Raw genomic sequence first — 15,225 nt, 5'->3', positions numbered from 1 at the left:
CAACCATAACTTCATTCGTCTTTCGTCCGACGGCATCCCGTAAAAAAAAGCATGTTTGGGATCACCTTTTCTGGACAGAGTCACAGCCGTTGACTATACACTTTGGAGCCATAATTACAACTGAAGAAATGGTATTCCTTTTTTTTTTCATTTTTTTCTTTATTGTTTCGAGTCCTGCTTATTTCAGGGTAGGGCACGCAAATCGAAATCAGGAAAAAAAAGGAAAAAAATTTAGAAACTGGTAGTTTTTATCTTTATTTAAGCCAAAAGTCGAAAATTATGCTAATGAGCTGATCATACACAAAACAAAGAAAAGCTGATTTCAAATCTTGCCGCTTGCCGACGCCAAGTAGCAGGAGCTTAGGCCGTTTGGCAGGTAGATGGCGAATGAGTCAAGTCGACTTTCTACCCGTTCTCTTGAAAGTAAAACGGAAATATCTTTTAAACAATTCAATTTAGGTATAGGAACATTTATTAACTCAGCAATCATTTTTTAATTCTTTGTCTTATATCGACGTAAAAAAAATTACATGGGAGACATAGGAATCATCGAAGTGTCCAGTCCTTAATATAAAGTAGTCCATGTTCAAACGCGTCCGATAAAAAATTTAGGATATTAGCTATATTAATTGACATGGAATTGATACTTTATCCCATACACCAATTACGCCAAGAGCGCCAGGCGAACTTGTAAGCAATGAGTGTGGTCTTCCGGTTGGCTGCCAATAGGAGCTTAATAACTGGTTCCGGAAGATTTTTCCCTTCAAAACGTCTCTTGACAACTTCCAGGCGGTCAGAAGTAAAGTCGGCTTCATGCAGAGTGGGCGTGGGTAGCCCAAAATGATAGTAACAGGTTCCCCGATGGCCTGAAGATGCCTGGGGTTGCCGAGGCCAACTCCAGAAGAACCGGAAACCAAGGCTGGCTAGGCCAGTACGGTAAAACAAGAATTAATTCCAACTTCTCTCTCCTTATCTTGGATAAGCAATTCTTGATCAGGAAGAATGGGAAAAACACATAACCTTACAACCCCACCCAACTGAATGACAGCGCATCGTTCAGGGACGCCCCTGGTTGTGGAAACCAGCTGACAAATTCCGGTGTCTGTGCGTTCCAAGATGCCGCAAATAGATCTATGCTGATCGCCCAATTCATCGATATGGCCCTGAAGGCTGTCTTTGCCAGTTGCCAATCGCTCGCATCGTGGCTGCGTCTCGACTCCGTGTCTGCAATCGAATTTAGAGACCCCGGAAGGTAAGTTGCTTGAAGTAAAATCCCCCTTGCCTCGCACCACGAAGCCATTTCTATTGCTAATTTACACATTTCTTTAGATCTTGTGCCCACCGCCTTATTCACGTATGTTACCGCCGTCGTGTTGTCCATCATGATCAATACGGCTGTATTCTTTATCGAATGGGCGAACGCCTGAAGCGCATTAAATGCGGCCTGCAATTCTAATTCGTTTATGTGTCGCTTGTTATCCGCGGATGACCAGGGGCCATTCGCCGTTATATTATTACACGCTGTGCCCCACCCTAGTAGAGACGCGTCGGAACAAATAGTGAGTGAAGGTTCAGCTGTGGCTAGAGACTTGTCATTGACGCAAGGTAAATGAACCACCCACCAACGAAGGTCTACGATTGCACCCTCTGAAAGGCTCACCTTGCTATCAAGTTCCGCCGTGTGCTTTAAATAGTCGTTATAAAGCCTTTGCAAATTGCGGTAGTGGGCTCTTGCAAAAGGCACCGCTGGTATCGCCCATGAAAAATTCCCCATCACGCTAGCAATTTCCCTCAATGAGAACTTCGATTGAGAAATAAGTTTTCTACATTAGGCAATCAATGAATTTACTTTAGATTGGTAAAGCGACAAGGACATTGTGATTGTGTCGACAATCAGTCCTAAGAACTCAATATTTTGGGACGTCTCATAAATCGATTTTTCCTCATTGACAATAAACCCTACCGTCTTCAAAACCGATCTGACGAGGCCGACGTCCTCTGTCAAACTCTCCTTGGATGACCCTAAAATTAAGATGTCGTCTAAGTAGATCACCAGTCTGATCCCTCTTTCCCGAAAGAAGGCAACCAAAGGTTTCAGCAATTTAGTAAAGGCTCACGGGGCCGATGAAAGTCCAAAGGGTAGGCAGTTAAATTGATAAATTTTCCCCTACCATCTAAATTGTAACAATTCTTGATCTGATAAGTGCATCGGCACTGTAAAATAAGCATCTTTTAAATCTAGTTTTGCCAGCCAGTCAGCTGGTTGGATCTAGATTTCGGAATGACAAAGAGACTACTAATAAACACTGGATTCGCCACCTCCGATACCGCCTCTTTTTCAGTAAATTAGCTACATCCTCGTTGCATAAAATAGTCTGAGATTCCCCTAACGCCATATTACTCGGTTCAATTACTTGTACAGGCCTCTCAATCAAGTCTAATTTTAAACCACCAGAAACCACATCAAGAATCCATGGCTCCTTAGTAAATTGACCCCAATACTGTACAAAATCTCTTAACCTATCGGCTACAATAGGCTCGCTCTCCTTCTCTACATTTAATGATCTAAAAAGAACGACATCATACCTTCCGCGGTTGTTGAATTGATTATTGAAGCCTCTTGTTGAAGTGGTTCCCCTCTGGGAAGTGATGGATGAACCCGGCTGATGGTTCCGGAAGTTGAACGTGCCGCCATTGCTCACGTAGTTTCCGTGCTGGCCACCACGGAATGATCTACCACTGCTAGATCGGTTTAAGGGCCCGCTCATGTGGCCAATAGAATTCAGGGCTGCTTCGTCATTTGCTGCCTTAACCATCCAACTTGATCTCAGCCAACGCGACGAAACGGTAGGACAAATGTGACCATCAATTCGTTGCACCGTTTCGTTGCGTCTTCTAGACACCGCTACGCGTGCTGCCCTCAATGGCACAATTTTAATTCTTTCGCTCTGTCAACAGCAGACGTTTTGGGCGCGAAAAATCATGTAAACAGTATTTTGTGGTATATTTGTGGAAAAGAAATGGGGAAACCTAATAGAAATCGAGATTCATTGAAGTCCATTAATAAAAAATTAAGAAAGGAAAGAAGTGCGGTTTTAAGAAGACGCAACTTGTCTGAAGTGGGTAGAGGAAACGGTTGCAAATTGATGAGCGAAGCGAAAAAACGGAGAAATTATCATTCAGATCAAAGATTTACAGGGCACTCCTTCTTTGAATCTTCCTGTAAGCCCCACTGCTGCTTCCCCCATTCCTTCAAGCTGTCCTCCGCTAAATGCTGATGATACTTGGATTGTCATCTTTAGGAAAGAGATCGATGGGACCACTGTTAAGGTTTAATAGAAGTTAAAGATGCATACATGATTTACTTGAAATTTTTTTTATTTCAGATGAAATTTCCAAAATTCCATGAAAATCGAGTTGGTGGGCTAATCACTATCAACGGAGAAAAGTACTTATGTGCCGCCATTCAACAAAAGGGTTCTCAGCAAACTGCATGCTAGAACTTACGTGACCCTATATTATTTCGTCAACTTTTCTAAATTCAGGTACAATGGAATTTTAACTGAAATTGTAGTCTACTTAACGATAATTTATATTTTAGATAAAATTTTTAAAATTCTACAAAATTCGAGTGAGTGGTCTATTCCTATTAACAAGAAAAAAAATGTATGTTAAACTTACCTGATTCCTTTATGGCTATCTACTCTAGTTCTGCTGTGAATGAGCCTGCGTACTCCAAAAAAGATCATTCCTTTTATCAAGTCTTCTATAATACAGGTAACATTGGATTAAAGATGCGAATATGGCATATATAACAAAGTTTTTATTTTAGATAAATTTCTCAAAATTACACAAAGATTGAAGAAATGGAATATTCACTAAAACTAGAAAAATATTAAGCGGATGTCCAAAGGAAAGGTCCACAATGCACAACAAAAGAAAACTATCTTTGAGTGTTATTGTTGGTATTGAGTGTTCATCTTGATACGAGGTCAATGTTTTCAAGTGAGTGATCTATTCCTTTTAACAAGAAAAATAATGTGTGATTTAAAAAAAAATAATTCCTTTATGGCACTCTAGTTCTGCTGTGAATGAGCCTGCGTACTAAAAAAAGGATCCTTTCTTTTATCAAGTCTGCTATAATTCAGGTAAGATTGAATCAAAGATGCAAATGTGGCATATACAGTACCCACCACAAGTGTTAGAAAATGCGCGGATACCCGTAAGCCTCCGTGTATATACCTCGCTGATTTGCGAGGTAAATACTGGGGATAGATTTTTTAATTTTTTTTTACAAATACATTTGTTGAAGATGTATTCGTGAAAAAAAAATCAGAACTGTACAAGCCTCCGCTGAGGCTGTACACCACTTTCCAGAAGTATTAGAAATTTTTTTTTTTGTGTGGATCTCTTATGGCGGGATGGATTTTTCCGGCGGGATGGATCCTTTTCAGCATTATGGTAAAGGAATCCCTTGAGATCAAAGATCAAAGGGAAAAAAATTAAAAATTATCACGAAATTCTATCCGCTCCTCAAATTTTTTGGCAAACGATCCCTCCACAATGATGTTTGACGAATACTTTACGTCATTTTTACTCATTAAAAGGCAGAGAAATTGGCACTCGTTTTCTCGGGCCATAGTCGCCATCTAATTTAGAATGAAATAATGAATCGTCATTGATACTGAGTGTTAGAGGATAGCTAAATAATTAAATAACAAATTCATGAGTAACTTTGTTCATAATTAGTACTAACCTGATTCTGTAAATTTCTCATTCTGGATCTTTTTGTGCTAGGACCATTTCTCAGTTCTCTCTTTTTCTCTTTACTCCGTTTAGTCCTTTCAGCCATTTGTTCCTGAAAAATAATTTATGGTTATCGTATCAAATATAAATGTACAAGACTTGCTTGCTTCATACTTTTATGTAATTAGGGAACTTTTGCCCAACCACAATGCTATTTGATTTGTACTTTTGTTGTGAAAGGATCTCTCCAGTTTCAATCACATCATGCTCCATGTCATCATCATAAAATTCATCTTCCATCCTCACATCATTCTCTTCGATCATTCCTAAATGATTTAATTAAACTATCGTGACATTTTAGCTTACGGTAACATTTGAAATATCAAGTATTTTTACATAAATACCTTTTACGATGATTGAGCTAGTTCCAAAGCTTCAGTTAATTGGTAATAATTTGTTAATGTCTCAAACCCCTTAAACAATGCCTTTGAAGTTGATTTTGTTTTGAACGTGTTAAACTTAATGTTTTAACTTGCTTTCCCAATTTTGAATCGCCGGGAAAATTTTTTCAAATCGTTGAAAAAGAGTCTGCTATTGACAGTGCCAAAGATTAAAAATGGTGCCATTGGGGGCAGCACGCGTAGCGGTGTCTAGAAGACGCGACGAAACGGTGCAACAAATTGATGGTCACATTCGTCCTACCGTTTCGTCGCGTTGGCTGAGATCAAGTTGTAACCATCTCTTGAATGAAATGTGAGCCAAAAAGGGAGGTTGATTCCTCCTCGTCAAATTTGCCAGGTTCCGAGAGCAGAGTAGTGAATGAAGGGTTAGTCTGTTTTAAGATATTTGCCCTGCGACGTTCTGTCACATCACTAAACAAGCCTCCCCATAAATTTAAGGCCGTGCGAACCGCCTCACGACTAGCTGAATCTGCCTGCTTTGTTTTCCCAAAGGAAGAGTAACGGACGAGCAATATCGATAATCTTATATTGCAACGCTGAAAGAGATTTCTCCTGAGGGTCAATTAAAGCCTTCGAGGCTGTAGAGTTTTTAAGTGTTTTTAGCCGTCTGTAAATGGCCTCATCTAGCTCGGGGATCTGTAGCTTTACTGATTTCTTACGAAAAATTGGAGTAAATCTATTCCTCCAAACTTTGGCTTCGGCCGAACTAGCTCCTTTGAACATTAACTTCCTTAATTTCTTTGACTTTCTCCTCGATAACTCGAAACTATACTCGTCTGGTCTAGTAGCGTTTGGTTCCCCTGGTTCCGCCCCTGGATTTCCGTCTATTGGGTTGGCTGGCCCATCAACAGCTGGGTCGGCAGGTAGCACGTAAACTACTTCCCTACGGTTTGCAACTGGGGGTGTTTTCCTTGTATGTCTTACGTTACCACTACTCGAATCACTTTCGGAATCTTCAGACGGACTAAAGCTAGACGCCATGACTGAGCTGTAACAGAGCTAGAAAAGATCTGAGGAAAAAGGGGCGTACAACAGACCAAGAAGACCAAAAATTAATTATCGTCTGCTGTAAAGAGCTGAAATAGACTAGGTCAACACAGTTGAAGTCGAACTAATTTTTGAAATACAATTGAGTAGTACTTTGTTTGCGTTAATTCTTTCACAATAAACTGCAGCACGTGTTCTCCAATTAATTGAATAAATTCTTCGCATATATTAACCGATAAATATAGGACACATTTCCCTTTCCTTTATTGCCGTAGTATTTAAGGTGATTGGGTAAAAGTGTGTCGTATTCAGCAATGATTTCTAGCACACCAAGGTAATTGCCGTTTTGGGGGGAGCCAATGATTTGGTTTGAACCACGGAAGGCAAGACCTCTCGATGACAAGAAGAAAATTGCTGATAGCAATCGCTTCAAAATTGATTTCCAACATGATTTTTCGCTTAAGTAGGTTGCAACAAACTACCTGTCGATTCGGGCTTGGCCCTTAACTTTTTCACACCAAAGAAAAAATGTTGTGATAGCGTTACGATGATCTGTTGAGCCTTCGGGCTCATTCAGCATTTGATGGCATTTTTTCCAGTGACAGAATCCAACAGAAGAGGCCAAATTACTTTGGTTTTTCAAAAAAAGAAGCAAGGTAGACAATACAAATTTCCATTTGTAGCTGAAAAAATTAGCCAATCTCTGAATTGTTCTTCGTTATTGATTAACTTCCGGTAAAACATTGTTTGGTTTGCGAATCGTCGTCACCCTTTGGCATCCTCTCTCATTGAAGCTGAAAAGTCTTAGTAATGCTTTGGTTCAAAACGAGGTAATCAATTAAACTTTTATTGCACCTTTCCCATTCAGCCAGATCCCAAGAAAAATTAACGGAACATGACGTGGTTTCCGGATCTGGAAAACTGCCTGCATGATATAGGTATAGTTATAGCCCAAAATTGAATGAATCCATTGAGATCGTTTGCATTACGGAGCAGCCGAGCAGGGCATATTGTAACGATCCGCCGACCAAATAAAAAAAAATTCAAACGGTAAAATTGAACGCGTTGCTTTTATTGCCCTGTTTTTACCCCAAATTTGTTGCCCCGAATGACCCACTTTCTACTTTTATTACTCTGACGTAAAGCCAGCCTTCTCCCGCCGACCTTATATTTTTGAACACGCCTGACCTCGTTTGACTTTAAATTCGACTCTCTGCTTTGCCGTATAAAAGACGGACGAACTTCCCCAGCAGCCAGTCGAGTAACCAGTTGACCAGCGAGGCAGTCATTGAGGCAGTCGAGTAGCCAGTTGGCCAGCGAGGCAGTCATTGAGGCAGTCGAGTCAAGTCGGCAGTCGAAGTCAGCCAGTCAGTCAGTCAGTCTTCTCCCGATTCCTCCCTCAGTCTGTTACCTTTTCCCCTTTGTTTTTGCCGCTGTGTTTTTGTAATCTCATTGGTGTAAAATTAAAATAAACATCGTCATTTCGCAATTGTCTCAATATAATTAAGGTAATTAGTACGCCTTGGTGAATGGGGATTTAAGAATAGGAGTACAAAATCGAATTCAAAATTTCAAAAAATACAGTTAAAAGTTTACAATTACCTCCTACATAGCACACTTCTGCCGTCGGATGTCCGATTCATGGCCGAACATCCGTTTGATACCCATGTACTCTATGAGTAGTTCTAGGGATGTCCGTCGGATAGTAACAATTGAAGTGTAAATGGATGTTCAAAAATTTTATTCTATGGACGTCCATCCAACAGCCAAGAAGATTGTTTAATGTTTTGTTTTTGAATGACAAAATAATTTTTTTTTAAACTAAGGTGGACTTCAATTTTCCACCACAACGTGCTTGGATTGGCACACGGAAGGACTAGCTTGAGTTTGGGGGTTAAGACAAACTCTTGGCTTTTTATAAAATCTTTGAAAAAATAAAAAAATAAATTTTTGAATGAGGAGTTAGGTTTTAGATTTCATTTACATTTTTTAATATCGAGGTGCTCGATAATTTGTATGAGTGATTCGTAGTGTAACAAGAACAGCAAAATATAAACACTAGAATGAAAATAATTCTAAGTCTATGCAGGTTTTCAAAATTGTACTAAGCATATAATTATATAAGAAAGCTGTTAGGCATCGCCAGCAGCAAACATTTCACAATTATTTTACATGATTTCGTAACAAAATATACTTAAAATGATTGTGAATGGGATGGCAGAATGGTTTGTTTAGTTTTTGGAGGGGTTTCCGGAAGGAGAACAAACATGTATGGGGTGGGTGCATTTTAAAATATTACTAAAATTACATAAATAAAATAAATAGGAAAGAGTCTACTAATCTACTGGGTATGGAGATTCTACGGGATGGGGGGGGGGGATTTCCTTAGCTTCGGGGTTTGGTGCACCATGATGGAAATGGGCACAAGCCATATCCATTGATCCCTGGATCGCTGCCAATCGGGCCTTGAATCGGAAGGCACCCCAGGATCTTCCGTTGATTCCAAGAATAGAACGGATTTCGTCGTTCCTGGTGTACCATGATCCAAAGACCCGACAACCAGGGGGAGAATCCTCCCATGCGAAGAATATTTATCATATTTCCGCTGGTAGGCATTCTCCATACTCCCTGGTTGGTCATAGCAGAACACGACGTCGACCATCACCCGGGAACCGGATAATTGAAATTCAACATCCGGTCTTAACCTTTGCCCGGGGAAGGCATTGTTGATCGTGACGTCGTGTCCCTGCTTGACTAGCAGCGACTCCAAGAGATCTTGCATGGTGTTGTGCCTCTTGGTGGCGAGCTGGAGACCTTCTTCACAGTGGTTAAGCACATGAAACCCGGTTTCATTTTCCTTTCCGCATCGGCGGCAACTCGTATCTTGCTCCTGTGAGCAAAACCACGAGTGCCCCCGAAGAGGAAGGATGTCGAGCCGGGCCCTGTGAAGATATCTCCAGTCTCGGAAAGAGAGGGGCGTACGGCAAGATACCAGGTGAGCCATGTCTTTCGACAAAATATATAATATTTCGACGAAATATGATGGCAGAATGGTCAGAGTGTCCGACTTCGATGCGGGAGAACTGGGTTCGAATTCTTACTCGGGAAAGTGCATTTTTCTTATAATATCTTATTTATAGCCAAAAGAAGTCCTTTCGGATGTTCTTACAATGTCCGATGGCATCTTCCCGGAAGGTTTTGTAATATTCAATCGATACCCGAGGGACATCCAGTTTTGAGATCGGGAAGTTCCACGGATGTCCGTTGGATATCACTCTTATCCGTTTTGGATGAACTGCGGATGTCTGTGTGACTGACCTGTGCTATGTGGGCTATGTCGACCGCAGTGAAGTCTTTGCAGAGCTCTGATGCTTTCGCCGATAAAAAATTATCAAAATTATCCTCATAATCCTCATCTCCCAGTTGACCATCCACGTCACTTTCTTGACTTTCACTGGTATCACATTCATTGGTATAAACACAACACGAGTTGTAGCGAGCTAGCTCTGCCCGGGTGAGCTTTTCCATTCGCTCAGCCCGAGTGAGCGAATGTTCTAGGTTTACAGCACTCATGGCGGCAGGTTCAGTAATCGCAACTGTAAATACGCTATAGTCAATGGCTTTGGTCAAAGTAAAAGTAAGCTCCCGTATAAGACTAAAATAGTTTGGGTTCTATAATTTGTAGGAATAATTTTTAATCATTTTATCCCCAGAAGCGGGCCCTGTTACTATGAGTAAGTTAACAGGTCAAAGGGACTTATGACGTGGCTGAAAAAACATCCAAGGTGACAGTTTAAAGTGCCATAATCTGTTCAACTACGAATGCTGCAATCACTGAAAAAACAGCTAAAGTCCTAGTTCAGAATCCTATTATCAGTGCAACTGGTAGTGTTAATAGTCGTGCAAACCACCGAAACCCAAACTCATCAAAAGAGCCTTTGCTCAAGTTACCTTCCTTTAAAAGTAAGTAAGCTCCCGTTTAAGACTAAATGGTTTTGTTTCTATAATTTGTAGGAATAATTTTTAATCTTTCTATCCCCAGAAGTGGGCCCTGTTCCTAGGAGTATGTTAACAGGTGACAGGACTTGTGACATAACTGAAAAAACATCCAAGGTGACCGTTGAAAATTCTATAATCCGAGCAACTGCGAATGTTACAATCCCTGAAAAAAACAGCTAAAGTCATAGTTCAGAATCCGTTTATCAGTGCAGCTGGAAGTGTTACGAGTCTTTCAGACCACCGGAGCCCTAATACATTACAAGAACCTCCACCCAAGTTACCTTCTGTTTGGGCAAAACAGCCTTCGCTGTCACTGCCCATTCAAACTACAAGTAAGTCTCCATTTAAGATAACGGTGATTAAACAGGGAAACGTTGAAGGTAATGAATACACTTTTTTCCATGACAATTGAAGTGGTCAGTCAGATACGAATTAACGCTCCTGTTTTTGTAGGTGCCAAACAACAGCTTTTTGGGCCGTCGTGCACTGTCAAGGCCGATGAAGATCAGTCGCTGGTAAACGGTTTATCCAAGGAAACTTCTAAATCCCTTGTTTTCTGTGTTATGTTTGTGTTTATTTAACACTGTCTACGCTCCAATTTTTAATCGAAGCTACAAAGAATTAAAAAATACAAATCGATTGTCATTGAACAGCGAATTTGGCTTTGTAATTATTATTTAAATGTCAATTAGACATTGAGTTTTCACGAATTATTATAAATATAGAGGTTACGACACACTAGAGATAACAGGCTGTAATAGAGCTCTGTTTTCAAATGCTGTATAATTTCGCCAGGCATTCGAATTTCCCTCCATTTCGAATGATCGCCAGCTGATTGGGCCATCTTACATTTAAAGGATTAAGAGTCAGCACATGACTATGACTAACTGCTGACTATGACTTTAGCTGTCTTTTCAGTGATTGCAACATTCGCAGTTGCACGTATTCTGGCACTTTCAACTGTCACCTTGGATGTTTTTTGAGACACGTTAAACCGCACCGACCTACCTATCTGATAAATACCTGATCGGTAGGTGCTTTTCAAGCGGTTTTCTTTCGTTCAAAATACCCACTTTAAAAGATATGGCCCAGCCTTAGCTTAAAAAAGGGTGGGCAAGTGAAGGAAAATAAATTAAACTATGATGTATTGCTTCAAAACAACAATAGAAATTCTTCTACATCTTTAAACTTTGCGTGTTCGAATAAAATAGCACAAATGTTATCGATGAAGATTTCGAGTACGAAACAGAAATACTAATTTGATTTTAAAAAATGACACTCAATGCTTTACTAAATGGAAAGTAACATTCATTACCAGAGTCATTGAACCGAGAGAGAGTTGAGAGAGACTTATAGAGTTGCCAACCCCCCGAATGATTCCTTCCAAACATTATTCAATGTATTTTTCTGACTTGCCAATGAAGCGGATACTACTTAATGTCTAACAAAGATGGTACAATACCTTTTTCTTTATGCAGATGGTCCAAAATAAAGTTAACTTCAATTCGCGCTAATACGTGTGTGTGAAGCACGTTTTCAGTAGGGGAGACCGGGGCTATATGGGACAAAAAAATAAAAAGTAACTTTAAAAATTTTTACTGGTTAAAAAAATAATTATCATTAAACTTGTTGTATTCATGTTAAACCTTATCATGTCCTCTATTTAAAGATATTTTTAAATATGGTTTTGTCCAATACACAATTCTCTAGCCAATTATTTAATGAAAGACCTTTTTTTGTTGAACACTAAAACATTACGGGGTTACCTGGGACAGCTCCATAAAATTCTTTTTTATCCTAAAATAATTAGATTTATTTAAAGTTATTATAGCCATTCGATTACGAATTATATTTCGCGTCGGGTAATGTGTAACATTTATCGAAAATGAATTGTTACAATTCTAAAAATAGTTTAAACTTTTTTTTCTTCAAAATTTTCCTTTTTTGTTATGGGGGTTGGCTTTAGCTGCAAAAAGGGAGGGATTTTTTTAAATCGATAGTTACATGTTATAAATACTTAATTGTTTTTCCCATCGATTGTAACTAGAAGTAGATGTCATGCAGTCAGTCAATTCAATTTATCATGACAGAGTTTCCCATATTTCGTCTTAGTTTTCAAGGTATTTCTTTACATTGCCAGATTTTTATTAACTAATAGTTATTTATTGGAATCTTTATATTTGTAGATGGTTCGTAACTATAAGAGAAAGAACATTGATCAAGTAACTGAATGTCAAGCAAAAGATATTGTGATGAAAGAGAAAGCAAGTGGCATTAGTTTTCAAAAGTTAGCTATAAAAGGCATGTCAAAATCAACTATCCATCGTGTGTGTCAAAAGATTTCTCAAATTGACCCAAATCATACTTCACTAAGAGGAAGTTTTCATCGTCGACAAGTATTATCTCCAAAACAGGAAACTGCACTTGCAGCTTATCTTATAGTCGCTCAAAAGTTGAATCATGGTCTCACACCTGCAGACACGAGAAAACTTGCCTTTGTATATGCTAAGGCTAATCAAATTGTCATTCCTTCTGGTTGGCAGCTGAGAGAAGAAGCAATGATCAAGATAAAAAATCCAGTCAATTGTAAACATTGAACTTCATTACAATAAAAATGTATCAAGAACATCGTTGTTTGTGTTTCCTGTTTTTATTACAGCCAGAAATGAAATTATATGCCAGCCAGAAATGAAAAATAATTACAAAAAAAAAGGCTACTCGATATATGAACAAGATGTCTGAATAATTTTCTCAAGTTTACAAGGAATTGTTTTAATGAGTTCAGTGACGAATTCCTCAGTGCACACATTATTCCAACTTAATGAAATCTGTTCCCAAAGATTGTTTTGATTGAAAACCTTCACGTTACCCCTACTGAAATTGTTCATCATCTTAAACCAAACATCCTCAACGGGCATGACATCCCCAAAGTATTTGGGCCAATCAAGAAAAGTCATTTTTTCTTTATTGCCTTTTGCAAACTCCATAACTGCTTTACTGCGATGAACTGGAAACCTAATTACAAGATAATTGAAATAAATTTAACATCATATAAATATATTGCACTATTGCTGTTACCAATCATGAACAAGTCCAATTGGTTGTGATTGATCTTTATCGCTCAAAGGTAAAATATGTTTTTGTAGGATCTCCTTATATGTTGCTGAGTTGAACTTTTCGTTGACTCGCAACAAAAGAGCCTTTGGATGCGATGATGAAACACAGCCCCAAACTAATACAGTGTTATGTACTTCTCTTTCTGAGCCAAAGTATAATGATATCTTGCCTTGATCATTGTAGCTGCAAGTATAGGTAACATATTAATGAAATGACAGTAAAAAAAATATCTTTGGCACTTCAAACAAAATATATCACCTAAAGCGTTGGGTATCTCCGTAGGCAACATCACCAACGTAATTTTTTATATGTCTTAAACAATGGATAGCCCCATTTTCCCTAGTCTTTTTCATTTCTTCGGTTATTTGTGGCCGAAGCTTGTTTGCATTAATAGATTTCAAAGCAAATCTAGCTAATGAATATAATTTAATAAATGTTTGATGAACTAAATTATATTTAAAATTTTTAAAAAAGTATTTATATATGATTAATAATTATTTAATTCCTAAACAATTCAATATTTTCATGACAGGAATAATAATGTAAACAGTTATCTCATCCAAGTCTAGAACGCGGATCTCCCGCGTCGCCGACGGAAACGTATCCAATAAGCAACTTACAATTTACTAATAGATAGCTAGCATACTGAGAAAAATAATTTGGTGTTTCCATGTGACCCGATTACCCGACCCGATAATGACAATAACGAGTAATGGAAAGACTCTATTTTGTATTGCAAAAATTGTTCTACTTAGCCGGGGGTTAGGGAAGTCTAAAGATAAACAGTCTACACTTTTTCCAGACATTTAATACCTAGGGCAAAAAAAGGGTGGGTGGACTAATAGTACCTAACCCCCCTTATAATGATTTTGCGCCAAAACCATCCTACCTCTCCTTAAAAAGGTAAACTATTAATTTTTTCGACCCAAAGATGGCTTTAAAAAAAAATTGGTGTTCACCTTTTTGTGCAGGATACTGTACTTGGTACACAGCCACAGTCTTCTATCCGCCAGAGGTTCGATGCCAGTTTCAGTATATAGGAGTTTGGTCGGAGTTGAGGGCCAGACTCCGGGAGCCCAGTATTATTCTGAGGATAGATCGGGAGACTACATCTATTTTTTCCTTATTCGATCTGCTGGCCGAGACGTAGATGATGAGGCCGTAGTCTATGCGGCTGGGAACTAGAATCTTGTAGAGCGTACACAGCGATTTGATAGAGGGGGGCGTAGGTGGATTTAGTAATTATTGTTGATGTTGAGTGTTAAAATAAAGGATAAAGTTTAGAATGAGTTTGAACATATCTATATTTCACCTCATATAGCGTTCTTAAGTATTAGGAACAATGTAATAAGTATATTGGAGGACATTACCGGCTGGTGACCTATGAAAAAGTAAGAAGAGAGAAGAGTAAATTATAGCAGACAGCTTTTGACACATATGATTAACGCCCCCTGTTTCGCCATCGGATTCCGCAACCGGAAACGCAGGAGTTACTGAACGCGGCTGCGCTAACACCTGGTCTCAACTTTTTAGTTGACGGGAGGATAGTAATAGTGTCACGTGGAAATCACGTGACGTACGCGTGAGACACACCCCACACTCATCTCCTTCTTGGAAACAAGCAAGGGCGAATGTACGAGTACATTTGTCTGAATGTTGCGTTAGCAGCACAGGACGTTTACACCTTCTCTAACGCTTCGGGGAAACAAGCAAGGGCGAATTTACTCAAACGTTCGGCCTTGCTTTGTAGTAAATGGTTAAGGGTATCTTCTTCTTTCGTAGAAACAAGCAAGGGCGGATGTACTCGTATAACCGGCCTTGCTCAGTAATAAGTCATACCGGTTATCTCGATTGTTCGTAGAAACAGCAAGGGCGAAAGCACTCGATGATTCAACCTTGCTGTTCGCCTACCATA

General features: G+C 39.2%; 1 protein-coding gene and 1 long non-coding RNA gene across 2 annotated transcripts; one reads left to right on the top strand and one right to left on the bottom strand.

Moving 5' to 3' along the window:
- The first annotated feature begins 2,554 nt into the window (after positions 1–2,554).
- On the top strand, positions 2,555–3,942 carry LOC123472327. Its single transcript, XR_006646748.1, has 5 exons — positions 2,555–3,330; positions 3,387–3,545; positions 3,602–3,631; positions 3,710–3,777; positions 3,833–3,942. It is a non-coding gene; the product is annotated as an uncharacterized LOC123472327 (long non-coding RNA).
- A 508-nt stretch (positions 3,943–4,450) lies between these two features.
- On the bottom strand, positions 4,451–5,436 carry LOC116934898. Its single transcript, XM_045173599.1, has 4 exons — positions 5,151–5,436; positions 4,921–5,090; positions 4,757–4,858; positions 4,451–4,649 (listed from the first exon to the last, which is right to left on the bottom strand). Exons 2-4 carry the CDS (start codon positions 5,068–5,070, stop codon positions 4,503–4,505), a joined length of 399 nt encoding a protein of 132 aa, XP_045029534.1. The 5' UTR covers positions 5,071–5,090; positions 5,151–5,436; the 3' UTR covers positions 4,451–4,502.
- Positions 5,437–15,225: the final 9,789 nt, after the last annotated feature.

This window comes from Daphnia magna, linkage group LG5, assembly GCF_020631705.1.
Source record: "Daphnia magna isolate NIES linkage group LG5, ASM2063170v1.1, whole genome shotgun sequence".
NCBI classification, from domain to species: Eukaryota; Metazoa; Arthropoda; class Branchiopoda; order Diplostraca; family Daphniidae; genus Daphnia; species Daphnia magna.
Note: the sequence above shows the minus strand (reverse complement) of the source record. Positions and strands in the feature narration are given on the sequence as shown.